Source organism: Microtus ochrogaster, linkage group LG1 (assembly GCF_000317375.1).
Source record: "Microtus ochrogaster isolate Prairie Vole_2 linkage group LG1, MicOch1.0, whole genome shotgun sequence".
NCBI lineage: Eukaryota > Metazoa > Chordata > Mammalia > Rodentia > Cricetidae > Microtus > Microtus ochrogaster.
Window position 1 is genome coordinate 20,633,014 of NC_022027.1, and position 25,643 is coordinate 20,658,656.

Sequence of the window (25,643 nt, forward strand, 5' to 3'; positions counted from 1 at the left end):
ACTGATTTTCCTTCTCTCTGGGCTACATCTGTCATAAAGTATACTAATGAAAGTCTATCAGCTATAAACTCTCTGGGGGGATATGAGAGCATTATGATTTAACTTACTCTAATTGGCATATATGCCTATAATCTGTCAAATTCACTAATCCTATTAATTCTCAAAATGATTCCACCACTATCTTACCAAATACCATCTATCCTCTTACCTCTCCTTCTGGTTAGTCCTTATTGTCAACTTGGCACAACCTAACGTCACCTGGAAAGAAGGAATCTCAATAGAAAGAAGTGGCCCCCTCAGATTGGCCTGTGTGTGTCTGTGGAGCGTTGTTTTTATTGCTAGCTGACGTATGGGGTCTCAGTGCACTGCGGGCAGCTCCGTCCTAGGCAGTGAACCCAGGCTCTATACGAAAGCTAGCCAAGCATAAGCCAGGGAGCAGCATTCCTCCAGGGCTGCCTCTTTTAGTCCTTGCTTTAACATTCCTAATAATATATGTTCTTGTGACTTGTGTAGAATCATAGAGTAAATTGGTTTATGCCTCAATATCTTCATCTGTCCAACTTGGCTTTGAAGTGTATCTATTACACGTCTTTGAAACTAAGCAAAGGACCAAGAAGGGCACAGTAAGTCTGTTTGTTCCTTTGAACGTTTAGAGGAATTTTTAAAAGACTGATACCCATCTGTCTTCCAAAGCAAGCAGTGGTGGTATAGCTGGTACCCAGACAGCTTTGGGAGAAGAGCGAGAGGTCATCCAGGGATCTTCATTCTGGTGTTCGTCCTTCTGATCTCTTCTTTGTGCTGAGGAAGTCACGTCAGCATCACCGATTTCCTCATATACGCACTGTCATTACTTATGTCTATAGCAATAATGCTGTTTTAGATTGGGCTAGTAGCGTAAACTCAGAGCATCCCAGGGTTGAATACAGAAGCAAATGTAAATAGCACGAAAGGCAAAACCCCAAGGAGCTGTTTCACTTGGTGGTCTGGGGACACTTGCCCCTATATGACTATTAATTGTTGGCTTTGTCTCCATTTATTTCTATGATCCTCCAGGGAAATGTAAATCAATCTCAAAATGTCCAAAGCAATTTATGCATAAACCATGCATAATTATTGTTGAAGAAATAAATGTGTGAATGAGATTTTTAAATGCTCTGAGACCACATAAATATTTTTTTCCTGTTAAACTGTCGTCCAACTTTCTTAACCAAGTATAAAAAAAACAATGTAGCAAAAAACCAAAAGACATGTGGTGGCATACAAATCCTCTTCTTCTCTCTTCAGAAGACATTATAAAGATTACATTCTTATGACATTTAAAGTCAAAACACAAGAAAGAAAGCTACAGTAAAACAATAAAACCTGTCTTATTCCCATTTACTCTTACTATATTGAAAATATAAAACTCTGAATGCTCTCTAAGGAAAATAATTTCCTTTAATTTCCTTTAACTTGCAATTTGGGGCTTTGAAAGTCCAAGGGGGGCACCTCCATCTCCTGAGCCCCTGATGAGGACCCTTCTAACTATATCATCACAGTGGGAGCTCATGAGAAGGAACAACATGTTGAGACAAGAAGCCACAGAGCCTCGGAGGCTGGGCTGACCCTTTTTATAAGAATGCAGTCTCTCCAGAGCTACCTGGAGCCCAGTAAGAATGATACTATGATCTTCTGAGAATGGCATTTTCGGGGACATAACCATCTTCTATCACATCTCACGTTCCAGCATTTCCAGGAGCAATGAAGGTCAAACTCCTGGCACATAAATAACCAATAGGAACCATAGGAAGGCCAGCACACAAACACTGTCTGGGTCCTGCCTCCATGTAGCCAGGGCGAGTTCCCGTGTAACAGGAAAATGATTTCTTACTTCAGGATTATTGACGAGAGGAGGATGAAGTGAGGACTTGAGAGACCGGCTCTCCTAGCACCGGCGTATCCAGTCTTGCCCTTAAACACTGGTTTCTCTTTTGTGATTTCGCGACTAACTTCTCCCTTTTAATGTTTCCTAGATGCAGTCTTCTGCCGGTCCTGAAAATGAGAGGCCATGGCAAGAGATATCAGACGAAATCAAAACAATCTTTAAAGCTGCCGTGAAGCTGCTCCATGAGCAGGGTAAAATGAAGCACAGCCAGGCTAAGAGGTACCTGTTCTCAGGTAATTTCCACGCGGCTGCAGTAAATTGAGAAATGGATGAAACATGGAAGCATCCGCAGCTTCCCTCTCGGGATTCTTTAAGTTTAATCCCATTTGGTACCAAACAAAGTTTGTTTGGTAAATGTTTCCACATCCCAGGAAGATGCGTTAACTCTCAGGAAACCCTTTGCTTTGCTTGTCGGCTTCTCTAGCATGTGTGATTTTGAAGGAAGTTCAGAGATGCCCGGGTGTAACAGTCAAGATTCTGTCATTGTTTCTCAGTGGGAGGAGGAAGGCTTCCCATCCCTCTTAGTCTCCCAGCATGTGTCAAGAGGGACCTATCTTGGTCAATGCTGAGGCGTGTTCTGGACAGACAGCCATGGATGAGGAAAGTCACTGTTCTCCTAAAAACAAACCACAGTGAGATGAAGAAATGATTGTCAAGTAATAAGTGAGCAAGTTCTTTACAGAAATTATACTCTGTAACTTGAGTAAAACATAGTTATAAAAGGAAGTAGCCGAGGAGGGATGCTAGAGCCCTGGAGTAGAAAGGGTGGGCTGAGGAGCCGATGTTTGAGATAGAAGATGGAAGGAATCAACATTCGCAGTATCATGGCTGTCTAAGTGGAGCATCCCAGGCGGTGGGAGCAGCTGGTTAGAATCCCTCAGAGGGGATGGACTGGGCATCAGTGCACAAGCACAGTTCTCGGTCAATGGAAGAAGAGGTTTGTTTATTCTGGAATCAAAAATGAATGACCATGGCCTGGGAACATGTTCAGGCTACTCCAAATACCCTGTGTAACATGGTGGCAATTTCCTGAAGCTTTTGTAGTAACAGATCAAAAGGAGGTAATAAATCAAGGCATTTTCAAATTCATTGGTAGAAATATCAGGTAGGTTACAGTCCCGAGGGAATTCCCTGCTCTAGGCATGTCTTAGTTAGGGTTTCTATTGCTGCAATGAAACACCATGGCCAAGGCAAGTTGAGGGAGGGTTTATTAGGCTTATTTCTCAGCATGGCTGTTTGTCACTGAAGGAAGTCAGCACAGGAACTCAAGCAGGCCAGGATCCCAGAGAAAGAAAATGAAGAGGCAATTGAGGGGCACTGCTTACTGACTTGCTTCCCCTGGCTTGCTCAGTCCACCTTCTTCTAGAACCCAGGACCAGCAGCCCAGGGATGGCACCACCCACCATGGGTTGGGCTCCACCATTTATCACCAAATGAGAAAAATGCCTTACAGCTGGATCTCAAGAAGGCATTTCCTCCAATGAGGCTCCTTCCTCTGAGGACTCTGGCTTGTGTAGAGTGGACACACAAACCACCCAGGACAAAGCAAAGATTCTCCCTGATAGTTGAAAAGATGTCCAGTCAATGCAGAGACAGGAAGAAAAAAAAAGGCTAAAGGTGTTCTAAGGTAATTTGGCTCTGAATCACAACATTCTAAGTCCTCAAGCAGCCTCTTAGAATGTTCAACACGGGCAAGGAACTCTGGTGAACAGCAAGAAAGTCAGGTTTGGGGAGGACAACAAGAGGTCTGAATGTGGCCCTCTAAGGGACTTTACACTAAACAGTAGGTGACATGGGAAGCTGGGGAGGAGGGTATGGAGAAAATGTGTCAGGACTCAGTTTTGTATTAAAAATAGCACACACTCACATGCATACATACATACACACACACACACACACACACACACACACACACACACACATTGACCAAATATATTTTCAACCATCACGGAGAATCTTTTTGGGAATGTACATACAAACAGGCCCTTAGCTTCCACTGATTTACTGGTTAAGGATGTTGTCAGACAGCATCTGATGCTTTGTCCTGGGTGGTTTTGTGTGTCCACTTGACACAAGCTAGAGTCCTCAGAGGAAGGAGCCTCAGCTGAAGAAATTCGTCCATGAGATCCAGCGGTAAGATATTTTCTTATTTAGTTATCAATGGGGGAGAACACTCTCTCTCTCTCTCTTTCTCTCTCTCTCTCTCTCTCTCTCTCTCTCTCTCTCTCTCTCTCACACACACACACACACACACACACACACACACACACACTCCAGTTCCTTATTACAGAACAGTCTGTAGCCTTCCACAAACAGATAGAAGAAGCCTCATTGTCAGAAGCTGAAGGGAAGACCAGACCTGAAAGAATAAGGCAGTCATGGTTTCGAGAAAACAAACACTGTTGGGTAAAGGTCATCAGATATGCAGAACAGGACTTCCTTTTACAATTCATGGTAAGGAGTTGTTGAGGAAAAGCAACAGTAATTGCACTTTAAGATCACAGTTTTGAATGCTGTGGCCTGGGAACACAGATTCCCAATACCATGTACCAACGTGGTAACTGTATCAGGAAGCTTTCATAGTTACAGAGCGAAAGCCATTTGTAAAAATTCAAAAGGCACTTGGCCTTCAACCACTGAATACACCGATGGCTAAGAATCATTCTGGTGAAGTCCACTTAAACAATTGCAAAGACAAAAAGTGAAGACAGCGTCCGTGGGGGTGGGGGGGAGGAAAGTTTGAAATATGTGTACATAAATATCAGAAATTCTATTGTGCAGCTTTCTGTTTCTATCACAAATGCTGAGGTGAGAAAATTATTTATTTTGATTGTCTCTTGGAGCCTTCAGGCCACAGTCAATCAATTAAATGCTCTGTTCTTTGGGGGCCTGTGGTAAGGTCGCACACCATACAGCACTAGCTTGTATTTTATTTTAAGATGTACTTTTTTGTTTCTACTTCAGCATATCTACCTAGGGTATTATAATATACCTTAAACTAAATGATGGCACCACACTGTAAAGGAAGGCCTGGCAAGGAACCAGAAGCCTAGCTATATGTCACTCAATACCTCCTGGTTTCCTGCCCTACAGGGACCCTGCTGTTTCCACATTTAGAAGGGCTAAAGTTGGAAATGGAAATTAAATTTAAAGTGTAAAGTCATCACTATGAACCCAGCATGCCTGCTTTATCTGCTATGTTCAACTTCTCCTTCCAATTGGGTGGAAAATAAAATATTTAATGGAAAAAATCAATTCTTCTGGGTCTTACCTGCTTAGGAAAAAAAACTAATGTGAACTTGGAAATCATTCCACAGGTTGCATCACTACAAAACTATAAGCAAAATAACCTCCCCAGAGTGACTAACAGCTGCATGTTAGGAATGAGGGCATGCACATGGCTCCTTCGTTCAAGGCAATAATCCTCGTCTTCACTTCTTTCAGCTATCGAGGATGAGTTTGACTTTGCTCTGGGCAAGCAAACTCCGGCGTTCCTGAAGAAGTGTGTGTGCTACATCAGGAAGATTGCGAACATCGAGCGCTTTGTGAAAATCCCAGAGATGGGGAAATACATGGACATAACTGGAACGGAGCCCAGAATCATCCGCGACCCAGAAGCTCAGGAGAAGCTGATAAAGCTCAGGGATGAATTTATTCCTACCATCGTGGCATCCTCCAACCTGAGAGTATACACGTCTGTCACTCATTGTGACATGAAACTGGGCTATTCCCAGGAGATAGAAAATCATTACATAGAAGGCCTTGGTAAGCAGTTTTATGAGGACATGATTGACATAATTCAGGCAACAGTGCAGCAGAATTTTGACACAGAGACTGATACGCTGTACGATGAAATTCTTCAGCACTCTTCGCTATGTAAAACATATGCCTCCTTCTATGAATACAAATGTGAATCGCTAAACATCTTACATAAATACGTCCTGCCAAGCAAGACCGGGCACATCAACCCTCTGGTTGTGTATGGTGGACCATGCACTGGAAAGACTCTCCTGCTAGCTGAAGTAGCAAAAAAGGTAAAACAAATAAACAATCTACTCTTTCCTCCCTATTTTTGTAGAGATATTATTCGTTGGGAGGAAAATGATAACGATCAAATTCCACTTTCATTTTTTTTTCTATGTTTACTATCTGAATTAAAACTAGGCTTTTTGGGATGGATATGTCTGTGTTTCCTTTTTGCTGGTCTAACGGCTATTCAGTGAGAACAAGATGCATGGGATATAACTATAAAACCACTTTCTTTGGTCACTCAGTATTGCAACTCATCTACTTTACTTGGATGAAAAGGGGAACCAATTCTTCAAAACACTTCTCATCCCTGTCAGGCAAAAACTAGCCTTCTCGTTTCTCTAGCCACTAAGTCAGTGTTAGTTCAACAGTAAGAGTGTCCAATCTCAGTGCTAATTAACACTTTGGTCCTTATTTTTCTCCTTCTTCTGAGACCTGTTTCAGTTAAGGCCCTCACTGTGGGCATGGGAACACAGATATCTTTATAGACCTAGCACTTTTTCTCCCTCCTTTCCTAGCTTCGACCACATTTATAATCCCTGCTGAACTGTACTGTAGTGGATATAGGAAGACAAGAAACTGGGGAGTTCTTACAGGACCCCCATGATGCTGTAAGTGAGCGCTGAACTTTTCTCTGAATAAGCATGAAAAGCCGCCTGCCGTCTGCTCTCTGCTCTCGTCCTGCCCATCATTTTCTGAAGCTTCTTCTCCTCCTGCACCCCAACATCCATCATCTCACACTGCAGTTAAGAGCAGGGCAGTGCATCCTTCTCTTGCTTCTTGCTTTATCACTTCCTAGACTTTTGATAACAAACTTCCAGAGTCTTTAGATAAGATCCTCTCCGCAGCCCAGCACACCCCTGAGGCACGGCCTGGGATGAGGAAAGTATCCAGTCTTACCATCTCCCACTTCTCAGGACTTCACGTTGGGCTCATGAGAAATACCCAGGTACTCTTCTGCCCTCAGAACTCTAGACCCACAGATCCAGCCCCAAATAATGGCTCTGTTTCACGTCTCCATCAGAGTTGTTAGCTAGCCTGTCACTTAGCCTCATGTCTCTCAGCTGTCACCAGGCCACCGATGACCATGTCCACTGACTTCACAGGGTACTTGGAGGCCTCTACTGAAGTCCCTGGATCCATGGATCTTAAATTTTACTTTTTTCTTAATCTGAACTATCTCAGAGATCTAAGTTTCCTAATTTATAGGAAAAAATCCAACTATAATAAGTCATAGAATTTATGGACTAGTGCCCTTTTTTCCTAAAGAGTCTTCATGATAATAGAATGGCAGAAAGGCTTTATGTCTCTAAAACTGCTCTCTGGAGGGATGTTTTGTACTTGATCAGATTCCTTCTCAGCTTTGACTTTCCAGCCAAAAAAAAAAAAACAATACTAAATTTCTGTGGTCTCTATATACTTTTCTCCCCTAGCTCTGGAAGGAAGTGGGGGATGGGGAGATGGGAAGATAGAAGAACATGTGGGATGGAAGCAGACAGGGCCTCTGCTTTGATTGGGCTTCTAATGACGACTCAACTGTGATTTCGCCTGGGCTTCAGTTTCCCCTCCTCTGTCTATAAGATTATAGATCTATAAATTATCTCTGTCCATCCTCCTGCCCTTCAGAGACAACAGGTGCAACAATGGCTACCTGTCTGTCTGGTCTGTGGAACACCAGAAAGCACAGCCATTAATTAACCTCATAGAACCAGAATTCTGTGGATGTTTGTAAAGATTTATTCTTATTTTTAATTATGTGTATTGTGTATGTGTCTGGGAGGGGCGGTATGTGAACTTGAGCATAAGTACCCTCAGAGGCTAGAAAAGGGTGACGGTCTCCTGGAGCTGGAGTTATAGGTGGTTGTGAGCCAATTGATATGGATGCTAATATAATATTAACTGTGAGCCACCTCGCTAGTCTCAAATTGTACAGATTTTTATGATAAATACCCATCAGTTACAAAAGATTCCATTTAACATACTATATTGATGGTCAATATTTTATTACATTATAATTAACTAGAAATTGGTCGTCCATGTATGGAATTATATATTCTCAATTAATGGAAACATTTACTCAATGTAATTTATAAACCATTACTTAAATCAGCCACTAAAACAAACGCTAAGTATATACTGTGTGCTAACAGCTATCCAAAGTTAGGGATTTAGATGAAAAAATGATCAGACGATGTATCCAGATTCATGATTATTGAATACTCTGTAGCTTTTAGAATTCGAACAAACATTTCCTTACAGAGAAGAATTTACGATTTTACTGCCTGTGAGTCCCACCTGCAGATCTGCACAGGAGCTTTATGGCACCATTTGGCCTTCCCAGATGGTCTGGGCCTTTCTTAGATCAGGGCTGTTTTTAGTCTGAGCTCTAAGGGAAGATCTTCTTTGATTACTGTGGTGTAAGGGCACAGCCCTATTCTAAACTTTGCTTATATGTTTTAGGCTTATGGCTGGTTACATGAAGACACAGGGCCAGACGCTGACCCGGTTGTCATCGTGAGATTTCTAGGGACGACAGACATGAGTATTGATCTGAGGACACTCCTTCTAAGTGTTTGTGAACAGCTGGCAGTCAACTACAGGTGTCTGGTTCAAAACTATCCTAAGAAGATCCATGACCTTCGTGACTTATTTATCAACCTGTTGAATGAGTCCTCACTGCAGAGACCCCTGGTGATAATATTTGATGCCCTAGAGCAGCTCTCGGAGAGTGACGACGCAAGGAAGCTCTGGTGGCTGCCTGCTCACCTTCCCCGGTTCGTGCGGATCGTCCTCTCCACCCTGCCCAATAAACATGGAATCCTGCAGAAACTAAGGTGCCTTATCCACGAAGAAGACAGCTACATTGAGCTGATTCCCCGGGACAGAAAGATGTGCAGCCAGGTCCTCAAACACCAGCTGCTGAGGGTCAAAAGGAAGGTCACATCAGGCCAGCAGATTTATGTAAACAATGCATTCTCCAAATGCACTCTGCCCATGTTCGTGAACCTGACTTTCAGGGAGGTGAGACATTGGAGGTCTCACAAGGATGTAGATGAATCTTCCCTCTGTGTGACTGTCCATGAAAGTATAGAGCAGTTATTCTGGTCCTTGGAGAAGAAGTGTGGTCAAAAGCTGGTCTCCAGAGCTCTGGGTTACATCACCATGGCCAAAATGGGTTTGAGTGAAATGGAACTGGAGGACGTGTTAGCTCTAGACAACAGCGTTATGAATGAACTCAATGAGAACTCCAGACCTAGCAATCCCCTGAGAGTACCTTACCTGTACATTGCAAGGCTCAAGGAGGGTCTCAATGGATACTTAATAGAAAGGCACGTGAAGAATGTCACACTCTTAGTCTGGGCCAACAGACACCTGCAGCTCATAGCTCAGAAGCTGTATCTTCAGGAGGACAGAAACCTTCGCGAGATGCACACGATCCTGGCTGATTACTTCCTAGGTGTGTGGTCGGGAGGCAGGAGGAAAGCATTCTGCCTGGAAGACCCCTACTTGAATGGCTGCCTTGACTTAGAGAACAGAAGCCTGCTCGAGGAAGAAAAACACTTCATGGAACAAGCATCCTTTGACAGGCAGGCCCCAGACCAGCCCTGGGTTTTCCAGTGTAACCCATTAGAGCCTGACATCTTTTTCGTCAACCACCGGAAAATGTCTGAGCTCCTGTATCATCTGACGAGGTGTGGGAAAACAGATGACCTGCTTTACGGAATCATCATGAACTTCAGCTGGCTTTACACCATGATCAAAATTGGTCAGTTCGACAAAGTGCTTGCGGACATAGAACTGGCCTACAACTACTCACAAGAGAAAGAGCTGAAGTTCCTAGCCAGCACGCTCCGTGGCATCAGAAATAAGGTCATCACCTTCCCAGGTTCCCTTTCAGCGGAGCTTCAGCAAAGGCTGCTGCCTGTTGTGAGTTCCCTGCCCAAACTTAGACATCTTCTTTTAGAATGTGACAAAGATGGACCCAAATACTGCTCCATTGTTCCTCTTCATTCATCCATGGATGTGACATACAGCCCCGAGCGCCTCCCCTTAGCAGCCAGTCACCTGCACGTCACGGAGATTCTGCCCACCTGTAATCCCAGCACGGTTCTCACAGCATTAGAAAATGGCTCCATCAGCACATGGGATGTAGAAACTCGCCAGCTACTCAGGCAAATCACCACAGCCCAGTCTGTCATCTTAGGCATGAAGCTCACGGGTGACGAGAAGTACCTCGTGGTTGCTACAACAAACAACACCTTGCTGATTTATGACAATGTCAATTCCTGCCTTCTGTCTGAGGTGGAAATCAAAGGGACCAAGCACGGGAGTGGCTCCACCTACATCAACGGATTCACACTCTCTGTCAAGCATGCCCTTGCGTGGCTGGAAGCCAGCAAAGATGTCACCGTCATCGATCTGCTGTACGGATGGCCCCTTTACCAGTTCCACTGCTGGTATGAAGTGACCTGTGTCCAGTGCTCTCTCGATGGGGTGTATGCTTTCTGTGGTCAGTACCTCAACAATACCACCATTTTCCACTTAGGGAGTGGAGAAAAGTTATGCACCGTGACGTCAGAATTTTCAGGCGGCTTTGTAAAGTTTCTCCTCATCCTGGACACAGCTCAAGAGATGGTCATGGTGGACAGTGAGGGGAGCCTCTCTGTCTGGAATACAGAGGACATATCCAACCCCCAGCTGACGGAAGACTTTGACTGCCGAAAAGAAGATAGCGAGGTGGTGAGCATCGAACTTTCGGAGGACCAGAGTGCAATTCTGATCTGTAAAGCCCTGAGCATTGAACTCTTGGACACTGGCATGTGGAAGGTAGCTGAGAAGTTCAGGGCCAGGCACAATGAGAGATTTATATCCGCCGTGCTCTCCAAAAATGGAGACTGTATCATTGCCACCATGGAGAGTACGCCAGCCGTGTTCTTCTGGAGGCGGGACACAGGCCAGTGCATGGCAAGCCTGCAGGAAATCTCAGGTACCATAGTTAAGTTGGTAAAATCTAGTCACCACAATATGCTCCTGTCTTTGTCCACCAGCGGGGTTCTTTCCATTTGGGATATAGACATAATCACAGCGATGTCCAACATAGATAAAACAGGAAAGCCCATCCAGAGCCTGGTGTTGCCTACCAGAGGGGAAATCATCTACTCTCTGGATGGCTCGGACTGCGTCCACAAGTGGAACTTCAGCAGCGGGTTCATTGAAGCAGTATTTAAGCATGAAGGCATAGTTGAACATTGTGTGTTAACATCCGCTGGAGACATAATGGTGACATCAGACGACAAAAGCAGCCAATACGTCTGGCATACCAGCAGTGGGGAAAACCTCTTCCGAATCAACGGGCAGAGGATATCTCAGCTGCTGATTACACATAATGACCAGTTTGTGGTCTCTCTCTGTGAGGAAAATGCCTCCAGGGTTTGGAGACTGGCCACGGGCCACAGGGTCTGCAACATCTTGACCACATTGCAAAACGCCTTTATCACCTCTGCAAACACCTTCGTGGTAGGAATGACGAAAAGCAAAGTGCTGGCAGTCAGTCTTTGGACAGGGAGTATCACCAAGAAATTTTGCTGCGAGGATGGGATCACCATTGTGAATTTTAAGTTGATCCCCGACTGCCCTGACATTATCGTGTTTATCACATCTGCTGAGACGGTAAACATCTGGAGTCTGACCGACGAAGTGATCTGTCGACGTGTGCAGCTTCCAAGCAACTTCTTGAAAAACCTGGAGGATTTTGAAATTTCTCCCAATGGGAAGCTAGGCATTATATCCCGGGGAGATGAAAATATCAATGTGCTAGATTTACACAGTGGAAAATTGAGGGTGGTTCACGCCTCTGGGGTCATCTGGAGGCAGAGACTCTCTCGAGATGGTCGCTACCTGGTATATATTTGTTTCCGGAATGGGGACGAGGAGGAAGAGGAAAATGATGCGGTATCTAGCTTAATCGTGATGAGACTGGCTGATGGCAAAAACATCGGTGCTTGCTCCCTTTACAAAACACCAACTTTCCTGGCACTCTCTCAGAGACACCTGAACATCATTGTCGGCTTCGACGATGGGAGTATAGGGATATACACGGTTGTGGACCGCGTAGATGCCGCGCTTAAAATCAAAATTGCCACCTCCAACAGCAGGCAGATCTTCAACAATGCAACACAGACATCCAGGCCAAAGTCGAGCAGCTACTCCTTCAAAGTGTCTGTGGACTGCCTCTGGAGAGAGTCCACGGAGGTCTTTGCAAGAGACAGCCCCATCACAGTGAGTGACTCCTCAGAGTCCAATGAGGCAACACCCTCCAAGAAACACAACTCGTGTTACGACCGGGTGTGTGCTGCCCTAGAATCCCGAGGCCACAGTTATACGCCAGATAACTGATGTGATGTTTATCCTGCTCAACTGAAATACATAATCCACATACAACAGGGAAAAAAAAAGCAAAGTACGTCTTCTGCATCATAAATGATAAGCTGCTTATTTCTTAAAAGCAGGGAAGATCTGGAACTCTCAAGTACTAATACCCTCATGAGAAGAACAGAACTATGAGACTCAACTTGGGTGCCATCTTTCAGTCCAAATGTATTAAGCAAATAGGGAACGTCTCTATGTATTAGTAAAATGGCCATTTCACCTAGAAGAGAGAGGATCAAGTTTTTTAAATTTGCTGTGTAATAAGAATTAGCACAATTCACTACACTGATGCAGAGGAGACAAACCAGAGCTGTTGGACTGAAATCAGTTCCACAGAAGCCAGCTGGAGCCGTGAGAGCAGGGAGCTCTCTGGCTCTGCATGGTGGCGTCATAGCAAACTGAGGCCTTAATCTCTCTTTACGTTTCTCACTCCTGACAACTGTGTAACCCTCGTCTGCACACAAGAGGTCTAACGGTGCAAACGTGTGTAAGAAAGATGTCCAGATGTGTTCCAGTTTCCCAAGTGGCCACATAAAAATGTGTGATGGCGAACAGACGGGGACAATATCTAACTACCACTATTATAGGGCTATTGAACATGGGGAGTCAGTCTTTACTAAAACACACAACGACTGCATGCCCAGGTTTCTGTGTAATGGAATATATCATTTTTAAACTGTTTCTGTCTTGGATTGCAAGAGAACCCACTTGATAAGAAACCGCAATCTTTTCACACCTTTTCCTGAGATACGTTTTTTTTGTGCTGAGTGTAAAGAATTACAGAAAGGGCATCACAAACTTGGCTGAAACACCTGCTCATTTCTTTCATTGTACTGGCAAGAGTCTGTGCTCTTCAGTCAGCTGCTGGGAAACCCAAGTTACTTCCCACACCCCTGCAGTATCTCTTACTAGAAAGCGAGCTTTTGAAACACGCCATCTCTGAACTACTGATGACATTGCCTTACTCTCATCGTCCTCTCTCCTGTGTGACGTGCAGATAAACGACCAAATACCCTGGGACATACTGAATATGCCTGTCTCTGTGCTAAAACAGTCCATACATCTTAAGGGTGTCCAAAGGCTTTTCTCAGCCCTGTTTGTAATCACTTTCTTACTTCTATACACCGTATGTATGCTTCTTTATCCGCTCCACTTCCAGACCGGAGGACTTTCCTAGTCTTGCCATTTCAAAGCAGAAACTCTGAAATGGTATATTAAAAAAAAAAAAAACAACAACAACAACCTTACCAATTTGAAGGAAAATGTGTCTCAGAAAGTGAAAGTGATGTTCTTCCTTCCATGTCCTCCACATGGCATGTTGTGGAAGAACTTTGAAGGGAATCACCAGCGGCGGCTGGTTTGATTTTCTTTGAAAGTGGAAGCTGCTTAAATCAGAACAGCAAACAAGGAACCGGCTTATTTTCATCCCAGCTCTGCTGCGAATTCATCATGCATCTGTAGCCTGATCCTTAACCCCACCACTGAATTGTTTCTGTGGACTGCAAAACAAAGGAGGTGATGGGTTCTGCTACAGCCTGTACGCCTGGTGGGGATTCTGGGAGTAATATGAGAAACATGTCACAGCTGTGACCGACACAACAGGAAAACAAAAATTATCTAAACCCATAGAGAATCCAAGTCAACTGCTTTTCCCCTGTGAAAGGATTTAACATGCAAGTGTTTGAAGGCATCACTTGGATATCAACAGCCTACGCATGGGGAAACACTTGCTTCAGTGTGTCCCTCCTAGTGTAGCTACCAACCAGTAGGTGGAAGCCCAGGGAGGGCTAAGATCCATATACCCATCATCTGGAGTCCATACTATTAGCTCTTCAGCCAACACATTCTTATTGCTGTCATTATCGGTTGATCCTCCATGCCATACATTTCTAAGAATTAAATGCCTAGATGGATTAAATGTAGTGTGTGAGTGTTCTGTGTAAAAGCCAATAGAGTACATCAAGTGGCCTGAATGATTTTTCCTAACCTGTTTGCAACTGATAGCTCATATTGAATGTTTTTATGTAAACTTTGTATCGTTGGGATGAATTACCCAATCAGAGATTTATATTTTCATAAATGTTACATTTAGTCAAATTTTGTTACAGAGTTGTTACACTAGAAAATTATTTCAGTGTTCAAACAATATACAGTCTTGTGTATGTATCGTTTGTATGAATAAAAGATGAGCTACTTAGGTTTGAGTGCTGTTTAGTTTTTCACCGCTGAGGTTGGCCAGAAGTAGAAGACCTCAAGTACCAGTAATTATTCAAATTTACCAAAGGTACGCTAGGATTGTTCCGGGAGTTTCCAGGCACAAAGCCATGTCACCTAACACCTTAGCCTTGTGAGTTTGGTATTACTACTCCACATTTATAGGAGTAATAATATATTATATATTATATAATATGTATTATATATGTGTGTGTGTATATATATATATATGTTTAGACATAAAGGACTGTGGATGTGACTCCAGTGGATCACCACATCTTTGGTAACTTTTTAAAAGCACATTAAAATAAAGAAGTTGATACCCAGTAGTCACTTTGACAGTAACTTCTAAGATATTTACTAATTTACAGGTGTGAGATTCAGTTAGTTTGTTAAAGGTCACTGGAAGTTACCAGAAATGACTGAGTTTGTTTTGTGATTTATTTTTTCCTTTTCTCCAGTATATGGAGATAGTTGATGAATTCAATTGGCAAATATTTACCTAATCACAAATTTCACCAAGAACACAGAGGTAAATAAAATAGCTCTTGCCTGCTAGAATTTCAGATGCAACAAGAAAACAGGGAGAAAATAAGTTCTTTGCTTACATCTGAAAGGACACACAACTTCTTCTTGTGGCTGGAGCATGGAAAGATGGTTGTCAAGGACTAGAACCACTCATAAATTCCAAGGTGAGTGAGAAAGACTTAAGAGAACCTTCTGAGATACCGTGTTACACACACACACACACACACACACACACACACACACACACGTCTGAGAATTCCTATACACACCAACAAAAAAGGCTATCTTTAAACATGGCAGTATCAGAAATCTTCAGCAATGTATACTATAATCAGATGAAACCATGTATGTAGTTCTCAACATACTCTCAAAACCTCAAAATCCAACGTTTAAAAGAAAACTAAATACATTATCAAGTTCCTTACCCTCATTTCTTTCTGGCTGGAGTGAACCTCAAAGTTTCTCCCCTCTGACTCAAAAACCCAAGACAAATTCCAAAGTCTTTTTTTTTTATTAGAATAGTCTAATACATTTCTAAATGGACCAGTATCCCACGAAAATTTCTGACAAGGTTGGAAATTTAACCTGAGTGTCACTTACTGTGACAAGAATATTTTTCTTCAAATCAAACAAATAACATTTAACAACGTATAAATTCAGTCATCCATCTACCATTTAAAAGTGCACAACTATTTTAGTACTAGAATGCCCCCCCCCAAAAAAAAACATTAAATGTTCTCCCACAGACAGTAGAGAATGCCTGTGAAGGCAGAGGGCATCTCAAATGCAAACACTGAGAAACCAAGGGTCTTAGGTCTTTGGGAGGTCTGCCCAGTTCCTTCTTCAGCATCGCGTTTTATCCCCTCTCCCCGCAAGCGGTGGAACAAGGAGAGGAAAACGAGTAAGCTAGATGGCGCAGTTGCTCAACACATTTTTGCGGCAAACTCCACAGCTTCTGGGCCAGGTGGAAAGAAGACCCAAAACTTAAACCGAATTTCAGGATTAAGCCACCGATTCTCCACCCATCACAGGTAAAGCTCCGTGCGTTTGATGGAGCGTCGCACATCCTGATATCCCAAGGGAAAGGGTCTGGAACTGGGGTTCTTCTTCCACTCCTCCCAGGATAGCCTTTAGGACACAGGCAAGCGGGTAGCCCCTGGGAATGACCGTCGCAGCGGCGTCCGGGCTGTTTGTCTAGCCATTAGGCAGGCGACAAGCAGTGCGCGCTCGATCTGGCAGCTAATGCCAGTTGCTTCCCTGACCTCTCACTCAAGCCTGGATCACGGGACTTCCCCTAGTCCCTGCAGCCTGCGCTGCCGGCCGGGCGCAGGTAAAGGGTTACCCGGGGCTGGGAGGCTCGCCCGCTGCCCGCCCACGTGACGCACCGGCCCAATGACCGCGGCCCGGCTGCAGCAGCGCGGAGGGCTCCGGGAGGCACTGACCCACTCGCGTGTCCCAGCGCGGACGCCCGAGGCCCGCGAAGCCATGGGCGCCCCGACCCTGGAGACGCCGCCCCGCCGCAGGTAAGCAGCACCCCGGCCAGCACCGGGCTCTGCGTCGGGGGAGGAGGTTTGGTCCTGAGCGGGAGTCCCCGCTTCGTTACTCAGTCGCTCTTACTTCTCGGTTCCCCTTCTCTTGGAGGGACGCGGGGAGAAACGAGACGAGGCAACCCAGGGTTTGATGAGTTCAGGGAAAGTCACGGAATTCAGTCAAGGCGCGGGAAGAGAGGCGGACGACATAGTTCAGGTCCCCAAAATAAAGGCACCCGTGCTGGTTGTATAAAATGGTTTATTTTTAAACTCCCAATTCATGAACTCTCAGCCGTGCCTGGGAACTTAAACTGGACAGATTGCAAGAGATTTTCCCATCTGCCTGTGTTGGGGGTTCACCATATATAATATAAGCATGTGGGACTTTTAAGAAATAAATCGGGAAAGAACATTTGACTGTCCTCCACCCACCCACCCCCGCCCCGTGCGCCCTTGCCCCGCGCGCCCTTTCTTTGAAGTGCCCTTGGGTTCTGGGATGGGGTCTAAGGAGATGGCGAGGGTGCTTAGAGGGACGGCGACACTGCGGTGCTCCGCAAGAGCCTGGGTCTAGGAGAGTGGGCGCCAGATGCAAACGGTTAAATGGTCTCACGCTGTAAATATTTAATAGGCAAGCGTCTCCCAGGTCGGTCACCTGGGTCTCCGTGGCCTGGAGAATCTTGATGAAGTGCCATTTTCATAAAAATCGCCAATGAAGTATTTCCCAGGGATACCGGACAGATATGAACGGAGCTTTTATCCCTCCCGGGACCGTAATTAACCTTAAAAGCAAAACAAAATAACCCCATCTCCAGTGACTCAGAACGTTTTCTTTTCCATCGTGGTATAGAGACTTGCGCAATGAATGTAGAGGAAGTGGGTGTTTGGGGAGACGCTTCAGATGAAAAGAAACGGTGTTTGTGTCTCCCTGCCACTGTTTAATGCGAACGTTGTGGTGGTCGTACCTTGGGGATGGATGCTTTCGGTGGTTGTAACGTAGATAGAGTGAAGAATAATTGCTGGAGAAAAGAAAAACCTGTAAAGTAGATGGGAAAAGAAATGAGAGTAGTTGTTTCTAGAGGTGGTACGTTCTATATTTGCTGAAGTTTTTCCTTCCATACAATTTCCCAGTTAATACTATTTGAAGAAGGATACATTAGCCCTCTGCATGTAAGCACCAGTTTCCCTGATACACCGCCCAAGCCCCTTAGGTAAAAATCCATGTCTCTATGAACAACGATAAGGAGCTCCCGTCATTAAGGAGAGGGCTGGATTGCTTGTGTTTCTCCAGAGTGTGAAAACTCAGTAAACAGCCAGCTCCGAGGCTCACTGAAAAAATGGGTAACATCCAGGACCAAGACTTGTGGTTCATTTCTGATGCTAACCCTTTCTGCCCACCTTGTGATCCTGTTCCTTCACTTATTCGACAAATAAACTTTTCGTGTCCCCAGAACCTCATTGTTAGTGAAGAGTTTGATATTGAATAATGTCTGAATTTAAGTGCGGCCCGTGTTCACTACATTCCAAAGAGATTTTACGCACCTGGAATTTAAAACGAAACAAAAACTTGCTTATCACTTGAGCATGTACTCTTTCCTAAAAATGGAAGGAGCTCCTCACTTCCGACCCACCACTTCTCGGAAACTAAGCTGTCCTCAGGACCCAGTGCTCAGCGCAGGCGCAAAGCAGGGGCCGACCCCTTTCCACTCAGAACTGCCTGGAGGAGAGGTGCCCCGGCTCATTGCCTGGGCGTCTTGGAAAGGACCCCAGTTTTCTAATAACTCTATACTAACCTCGGAGCTAGCTTCCTCTCCCTAAACAGTGTCTCACATGTTCCAAATTCTACCGTTATCCCAGGGACCCTCAATCTTTGGGCTCTGTCGGGTTTGTGCTTAAAGACCCTATTTTGTCTCTGATTTCATCTTTAGAGTGGTTGTCTAGTTAGATAGTCTCCCTAAATAATTCAGAAAAGAAGAACTGGCAAGAGCTGATTGGGTTATCCTAGGGGAGGACAGGCATGGAGAAATCCCTGTCTGCAGGTCAGATGGGGCAGGGGCCCGGTCATGGTCATTTTAGTGCCCGCTCTTGACCTCAGAGCCGTGCTGGCCCCTAGCCAAAACCTTTTCTTACTCTGGCTATTTCCAAATACGACTAAAGAAAGCAAACTGAAAATCAAATCGTTCTTCTTCTCGTGTTTCTCCCCCCATCATGCTATGGCCCCACAGAGATTGGAACCTTCAGAAAGATTGTAGACCATCAAAATGACCCCGTCTTGAAACATACTTAAAGTGATGAGCTATAAATACACATTCTGAAGCAGATAATTAAATAGCTTAAACTATGATCCAGTGTTGTCGGGAGCCCTAGACATTACTGAGTTGCAGTGAATGCTAACCAAGATCAGATATGGTGACCTTAGTTCCATGGTTGCAGCTTAGTTAATATGGTGTCTGAAACTTTACCATGAGCAATGAGCGCTAGTCAGCATGCAGGTGTCTCTCTAAAATCCAGTGAACTCTGACCTGCCCTTAGAGACCACACACGTGTGTGAACCCACTGACTCCGGGCAGTAGGCAGGGTGCTAGGGACGCAAACAGCTGCTGCCTCAAGAATCTCATCTTGGGACAAACCTTTGAAGAGTTTGAAGCAAGGCACATATGTGTTCTTGAAAGTTTACTCTGGCTGCAAAGAGAAGGATGGAATGAGGGAATCTACAAACATGGCCGAGGGCAGCCGCTACCCGAATTCACAGAAGAGCAGAGAAGAGACGCAATGGAGAAGCTATTTAGGTGCCTACAATCTTAACTGTAAGAAAGTTTCAATGACTCTGGTCTTCGATGTTAGCTTGCACACCATCCAAATAAGTCCCCCACCCCAGGATGGTAAACATAAGCCCTGTTTCAATACCGTGCTCCTCCTGGCAGGCACAATTACCCTGAACTTCACATAGCTTGTTTCCCATCACAGAAAGAGGGTTTAATGAGATTATGGTGTTCATATTTTTAGCAACTTATTGCTCCCTTATGTAACCTTTGAAGTGTTAAGGCAGAAGTGAAGATAAGCTGTTGCCTCACGGAGACCCTCTCTCGTGTACCTTAAACTCCTGCTGGGATGAACGTCTCCTGACTTTGTCTTGTTTAATGCCCAAGTTGGCCTGAACATGGCCTTCTCTGTGTCACAAAGCAAAAAAAACAGCCTGTGTTTGGAAGAGTATTAATGGTCTATGAAAAAAACATCTTGTACTGGAGAGGGGAGGCCTCGTAGAAGCTGACTCCCAGGTGCACACAGTTTGTATCAGTGTACTTTTTTTTTTTTAATTTGCTGTTCACTAGCCACAGAGAAGACTGCGACAGAAAAGAACGCTGAAATTTCTTTTCATCGAGTTGTTCTCCACGCCACCCCTAGCCCATCTAACGACTGAGTGCCTAAACTGGTCATTCATGTGCAGTAAAGGCAAAGCTTTGGCTAGAGCTATAAAACAGTATCCTTCTTGTTTAAAAGACTACACTGCCAGCAATTATCACTTCTTCCAAACATGTGCAGCAACCCAGAAATGAACGAACAAACGCTGCCTTCCACCTATAAATCATTGGCGTGCTACGAGGTTGGTTCCTCGCCGATCCCTGATGAGCTTAGCTATTTGGGTTCACAGTCCACAGAGAGACTCCACCCCGGGGGTTCAGTGTGTGGCCACTGTGATAACAGGGAGATATTTTAGTCACAGCCCACTGTGAACCGAACCAGCAAAGAATTCAGGGAAGTTTGTCTGTGATTAAACTATCAAATAATAAGATTATTGCTCTTGTTATTACTATCAGATTTCAGAGCTGCCTTTTAGTATTTTTGAAAAAAAGAAACTCAAAGAGTCACTTGTTCTAAATAATTTTTAGTTGAGGAAAAACGAAAGGAGAACAAGAGCTTGTCTAACGATGCTATAGACATTCATACAGCTGCCCGCTAAGTCCAGAATTTGAGTCTTGGTTCTTAGTTCTTTCTGCTACAGTCATGACTAACCAATGACTAACCAGCATAAATTTGTGGGTACCAAAATCCCATTTTCAATTAACCTTTGCCCTAAGGTATAATTAGCCTCTGTTTATTGAAAAACTGCTCGTATCTACAGCATTTATTATCTGTTGCTGTGTAACAAATGACCCCAGAATTATTAACCCATGTTGGTAACAAACATAAAATGACCACTAAAATAACCACTGCTTGTTGAGTTTATGACCCTGGAGGTCAGCAGTTTGGGCTGACTTCAGCTGGGTGAGTCTTGTCCAAGCTCTTTCGTGTGTCCGTGCTCACCAGACAGTACTGCCTCTGGGTTTCAGCTGACTGTCCACTGAGTCACCTGGGGAGCACCTGAGGCTGAGCTCAGTGGTTCACAGACTGCCCACCTGTGTCTCTCCATGGCTTCAGGAGGAAGAGGGAAGCAAGGCCCTTTGAGGCCTAGGCTCAGTTGAATCAACTCATTTTTTTCAACGTATGTGCTTTTAACAAGTCAGGGGGCCACTTCTAATTCAGGGGATGGAGAAATAGACCACACTTCTTAATGGGAGAAGTTACAAAGTCACATTTAAAAGAAAAAAAGTCCCTTGGATTCAAGGACAGATGGACCCTTGTGGCCCTTTTCAAAGCCTGCTTATCAAGCACACTATTCATAACCCACCAACTTCCGGTGCCTGTAGCTAAGGTAGAATTCCTTCTTTACAGGTAAGGAAGCCAAGAGCCAGACACGTCAGTCAGGGTCAGACAAAGGACACAGCTGCCACGTGGTGGACAGGCCTTGGGTTCTAGGCCTAACTGGAAATCATCAGACAACACTCCCTCTGTTTTCTGCCCCGGTGGGAGGCCCCACAGTATCTCATAGCTCAGAGAATTATGCTAAAAATCCTTAAGAAGGGTTATGGGCTTAAAGAAAAGATCAGATATGGCTGCATGCATAGAGCAGATATATATGGTTTATATGTATGTGCATACACACTACTGAGACAGCCAAGACTAGGACTTGGGAGAAATCAGACACTTGCATTTAGCCAAGAAGCTTAGCAGAAAATGAGGATGGGGAGCCAGGAGAAGTACAAAGTTGAAAAGAATTGCTTCCATTATTATCTCAAATTTCCTCACATCATCTTTGATTTGAAGTCTTGTTTCTTTTACTTATTTATTTATTTATTTATACTTGAAAGAAGCTCTCACTGTATATCCCTGGCTGACCTGAAACTTGCCGTGCAGATCAGGGTGGCCTGGAACTCACAGAAGTCCACCTGCCTCTGTCTCATGAGCGCTGGGATTAAAAGCGTGACAAACTACGCCGTCAGACCACTGACCTTGAAGTCTTTCTTAAGTAACTATGCCAAGGCTTCAAGAATGCCCACAGGTGATAGAATCAAGACTAGAAGGGGTGGGTATTCAGTGGCCCCAACCCTTCCCACTTTAGGTATTGTAGGCAAAACCCCAAAACAGGTAAGGGAAAGATTCAAGGATAAACACAAGCCTGGGGCTAGAATTCAGGTCTCTAACCCCAAACCACTGTGCTCTGAACTGGTGCTTCAGAGCAGACCCTTCCTAGAATGACTGCATGGTTGTTTTCCACCTCTGATGGGCAAGGTGGGGTGGCTGAGAGAATTCACCTTTAAAACTAAGGTGACCTCAATTTGAATCCTGGTTTGCTAACCACCTGGCATGTCACAAGACGCATTTAATGCTCTAGTCACTTCTAAAGAGAATCATAAAACAGAAATAATTGACCAGACAGTCAAGATTTGGTTCATGGAATACAATTTATCTCTGTTCTCCTTGAAACTTGACAGGGCAGGTTTTACGGTCGGCACTAAGATTTGGTTTTGGTGAAGGAAGCCAAGTGTTCTTAGTGTAGAGAGAATAAAAGCTTCAGGGATCTGTCATAGCCCAGGCCAAGCCCACTCCAGGCCACCAGTGGAGGTCTGAGGGCAGGTTTTGCCTTGTGAGATGCTTACAGTCTCCAGAGGGGAAAGGTCTCTTGCTGCCAAAGCCAAGGCCTAAGTGGTGGCTCTGGGGTGGCGCACCTTCAAACTGGAAGGCAGCAAAGTCACAGGTCACTGGGGCGGAGCGAGCTGCATGGTTGTTGTAATCATACCCTGTCTTTATTCCAGGACTTAATAGTGGCAAAGGGGGGTGTTGATTTTATGTGATTTAAAAAAAAAAAAAGCCAAGCTTTGGAGGGTGAAGTTACCAAATTGAGACACTCGGCAGATACCATCCCTAAACCCCAGTGTGAGCCAGATAGACCAATGCTGGTGGATTTACCACTTCGCAGGGCCACCAAGGACGGATGTGTCTGTGCAGAACACACATCACCCTCCTGTCAGGAACCATCTCAGTCACACCGCACAGGGCGCTGTAGTGTGCGTGATAGGTGTGCTGTCCCCTTTACCTCCCTCTGCTCGTTCCTGTCCCCTCCCTTCTGTGAGCTCTTGGAAAGAAAATGGGGAGAGTGGGGTTGCACTTTCTCCTATCACTAAGCATTTGCTCCACCTTGGTTCTTGCTTGAGTCTCAGAAGAGTGTCTGTGACTGGCTGTCGCAGAAAAGACTGCACTGAAGGAAGGATCCTGCCTTCTGTTTGTTATGGGGCTTCAGGAATCTCGGCCAATGGTCCTCGTCTTGCCTCCCAACCTATATAACACCAGGGTTACTCCTTCCTAGCAAGGGTCAGATACAACAAGGCCATGCTTGATGTATCTGACCCTTAGCTTCAGGGACCTCGGTTTCCTGGAATCCTATGAGGCCTTTAGACCATCAGCACATGTTGAGTCCAGGATGGAAGGGAAGAATGGGAGGGCTGTCGAACTGGGTGCGTCTCAGTTCACCTCTTTTTCACCTCTTGGTAAAGCCACACCGTGAAATAGCAGGAACTTTCAAGGTCGAACACAAGAAACTTCCCTGTATTTCTAACAACGTATATTTCCTTATCATAAAAATTTCCTACTCAAATACTTGTCCAGGGATAGTTTTTAAATGCTGCTAGTAATGACACCATGTTTGCATCTGTGTGGGTGCCAAGGCTCCAGTGTGAGGAAGTGAAGAAGTTTCTTGAGAAAGCCGGCCCGATTTTGCTGCAGTGTGATCTATGCCAAGTGTAAAGACTGAAGAAAATGGCAACGTGGGACAACTCAGGAGGATGAGAAAGTGATCTCTGATCCTCGTTTCCATAAAGGGCTTTCACAACAAAAGGGCATTTATAACATTTAAAAGAGATGGACATGGTCTGGCTTTTGGTGTTTATATATTTTCATGTTTTAGTTTGGTTGGGTTTTTAAGAAGAATATCATTATATTCTTGCTGTGGAGGGTGCATTCCAAGTTGGTAAACCTAGCACCATAAAAAGCAGTTTGCGTTTTTCGTTTTGCTTCTTTGCTTGACTGTTGGTTATTTTGCTAGTATTACTGAATAAAACTAAATATTTTGTTAGTTTGTTTGTTTGGTTGGTTGGTTGGTTGGTTAATTTTCATTGAGCAAGCCTATGCCAAGTGTTAGGAATATAAAGGTGGTTAGCATGGGCCCAGACAGTCTCGTTGCAGGCAAAGGCAGTCCATAGCCTTACAAACATATGGTAGCACATGCTGGGGTGATGACCTGAGGAAGAAAGCCACGGGGCCTGAGAGGAGCAGAGTGAGAGGCAGGAGCAGAGAAGAGGGCTGTTGAGCAGAAAGGGGAAGAATAAGCAGAATCTCACTAGGGACAAGCACCAGAGCTGGGACTGCATGAAGTGCCTTCAGAAGGCTCCCGGCAGATGGGTCCAGGAAACATGACAGCACCCTGGGAGCCTGGCCTTGTAAAACAGGTACTGACCTCTGCAGTCATCCAAGCTTTCAGAGTTCTTAGTTGGTGGTGGTGGATGTTCTGGGCTTTGGGGTTGTGTGGTAGGGAAAATCTCCTTCTTCTGGCCTCAGCACTTGGTCTTCGATTCCGTTCAGCCTTATTCTAACATGGAGTATATAGTAAGAATGAACACAGACATGCACCGTGTTCTGAGCACTCGTGAATTCCCTCCTGCCTTTTTGATTTCTCCACTAGCAGGGCATGTGGAAGGTTCATTTGGAAACAAATGGGACCCCTCTTGATGAGGGGGTTGAACTTACCCAAGAGTTTAAGCAGCAGCAAAAGTCCTTGGAACTAGAGACTCACTCTCACAGGGGCCTTTTCCAGAAATAAGTACTGAGAGACACAGCTCCTAAGCCAGCACAAAGAAGGTGTGGGAACAGCCCCACACTGCTGCCAACCGGGGGCCGTGCTCATTTCACCAAAGCAAAACAACTTCTCACATCCGCTTCTAATTCATAAAGTCCTTTGTGCTGATCGGAGATAAGCGGTGAACGCGTCCAAGCCACCTCTGGGGCACAGCCCTCTGGTACCATTCATCCTAGCCATCTCCAGAGGATGTAATTTAATCTCCATCCTAAAGTGTAGGTTACAAACACACCTCAAAATCCCAGACTGCCTGTGCCTGCTTCTCTCGAAACACATTCTGGGTAATGAGACAGTATTGGTCAGTGAGACGCCGTGAGGGTTTTAAACTGTGGTATAGTAAGATATGCATATGGCTGGAGTGTAAGAAAGGAGAAGGCAGAAAAAACTTAGGGAGAGAAGAGATCTGCTGTGACACTGATGAGATTGGGGTGATTGATGGCCCAGGTGCCTGTCTTACAAGCACAAGGATATGAGTTCAAGTCCCATAGCCCACTTAAAAGAAACAAAAAGGTAGGATGTGGTGCCCTGCACTTGCAATCCCAGTGGTGAGAAGGTAGAGACGGACAGATCCCTGGGACTCACTGGTCAGCCAGCCTATAGCGTACTCGGTGACTTCCAGGCCACTGAGAGACCTTGTCTCAAAAAACTAGATCAATGTTCCATTGAAGGGCATCTAGCTTGTTTCCAGGTTCTGGCTATTACAAACAATGCTGCTATGAACATAGTTGAGCATATACTTTTGTTGTATGATAGGGCCTCTCTT

At 44.8% G+C, this 25,643-nt stretch overlaps 2 protein-coding genes across 2 annotated transcripts in view; both read left to right on the forward strand.

The window, feature by feature from the left end:
- Nwd2 (NACHT and WD repeat domain containing 2) overlaps window positions 1-14,718 on the forward strand; it is a 138,214-nt gene extending 123,496 nt beyond the window's left edge. The window contains exons 5-7 of the mRNA XM_005359244.2: window positions 2,013-2,157; window positions 5,369-5,958; window positions 8,414-14,718. Of these exons, the coding sequence (XP_005359301.1) occupies window positions 2,013-2,157; window positions 5,369-5,958; window positions 8,414-12,349 (4,671 nt within the window). The 3' untranslated portion in view covers window positions 12,350-14,718. The remainder of the gene's footprint in view (window positions 1-2,012; window positions 2,158-5,368; window positions 5,959-8,413) is intronic.
- A 1,839-nt stretch (window positions 14,719-16,557) lies between these two features.
- LG1H4orf19 (linkage group 1 C4orf19 homolog) overlaps window positions 16,558-25,643 on the forward strand; it is an 85,551-nt gene continuing 76,465 nt past the window's right edge. Inside the window, exon 1 of the mRNA XM_005359246.3 lies at window positions 16,558-16,647. The gene's annotated coding sequence lies outside the window, so the exon portion shown is untranslated. The remainder of the gene's footprint in view (window positions 16,648-25,643) is intronic.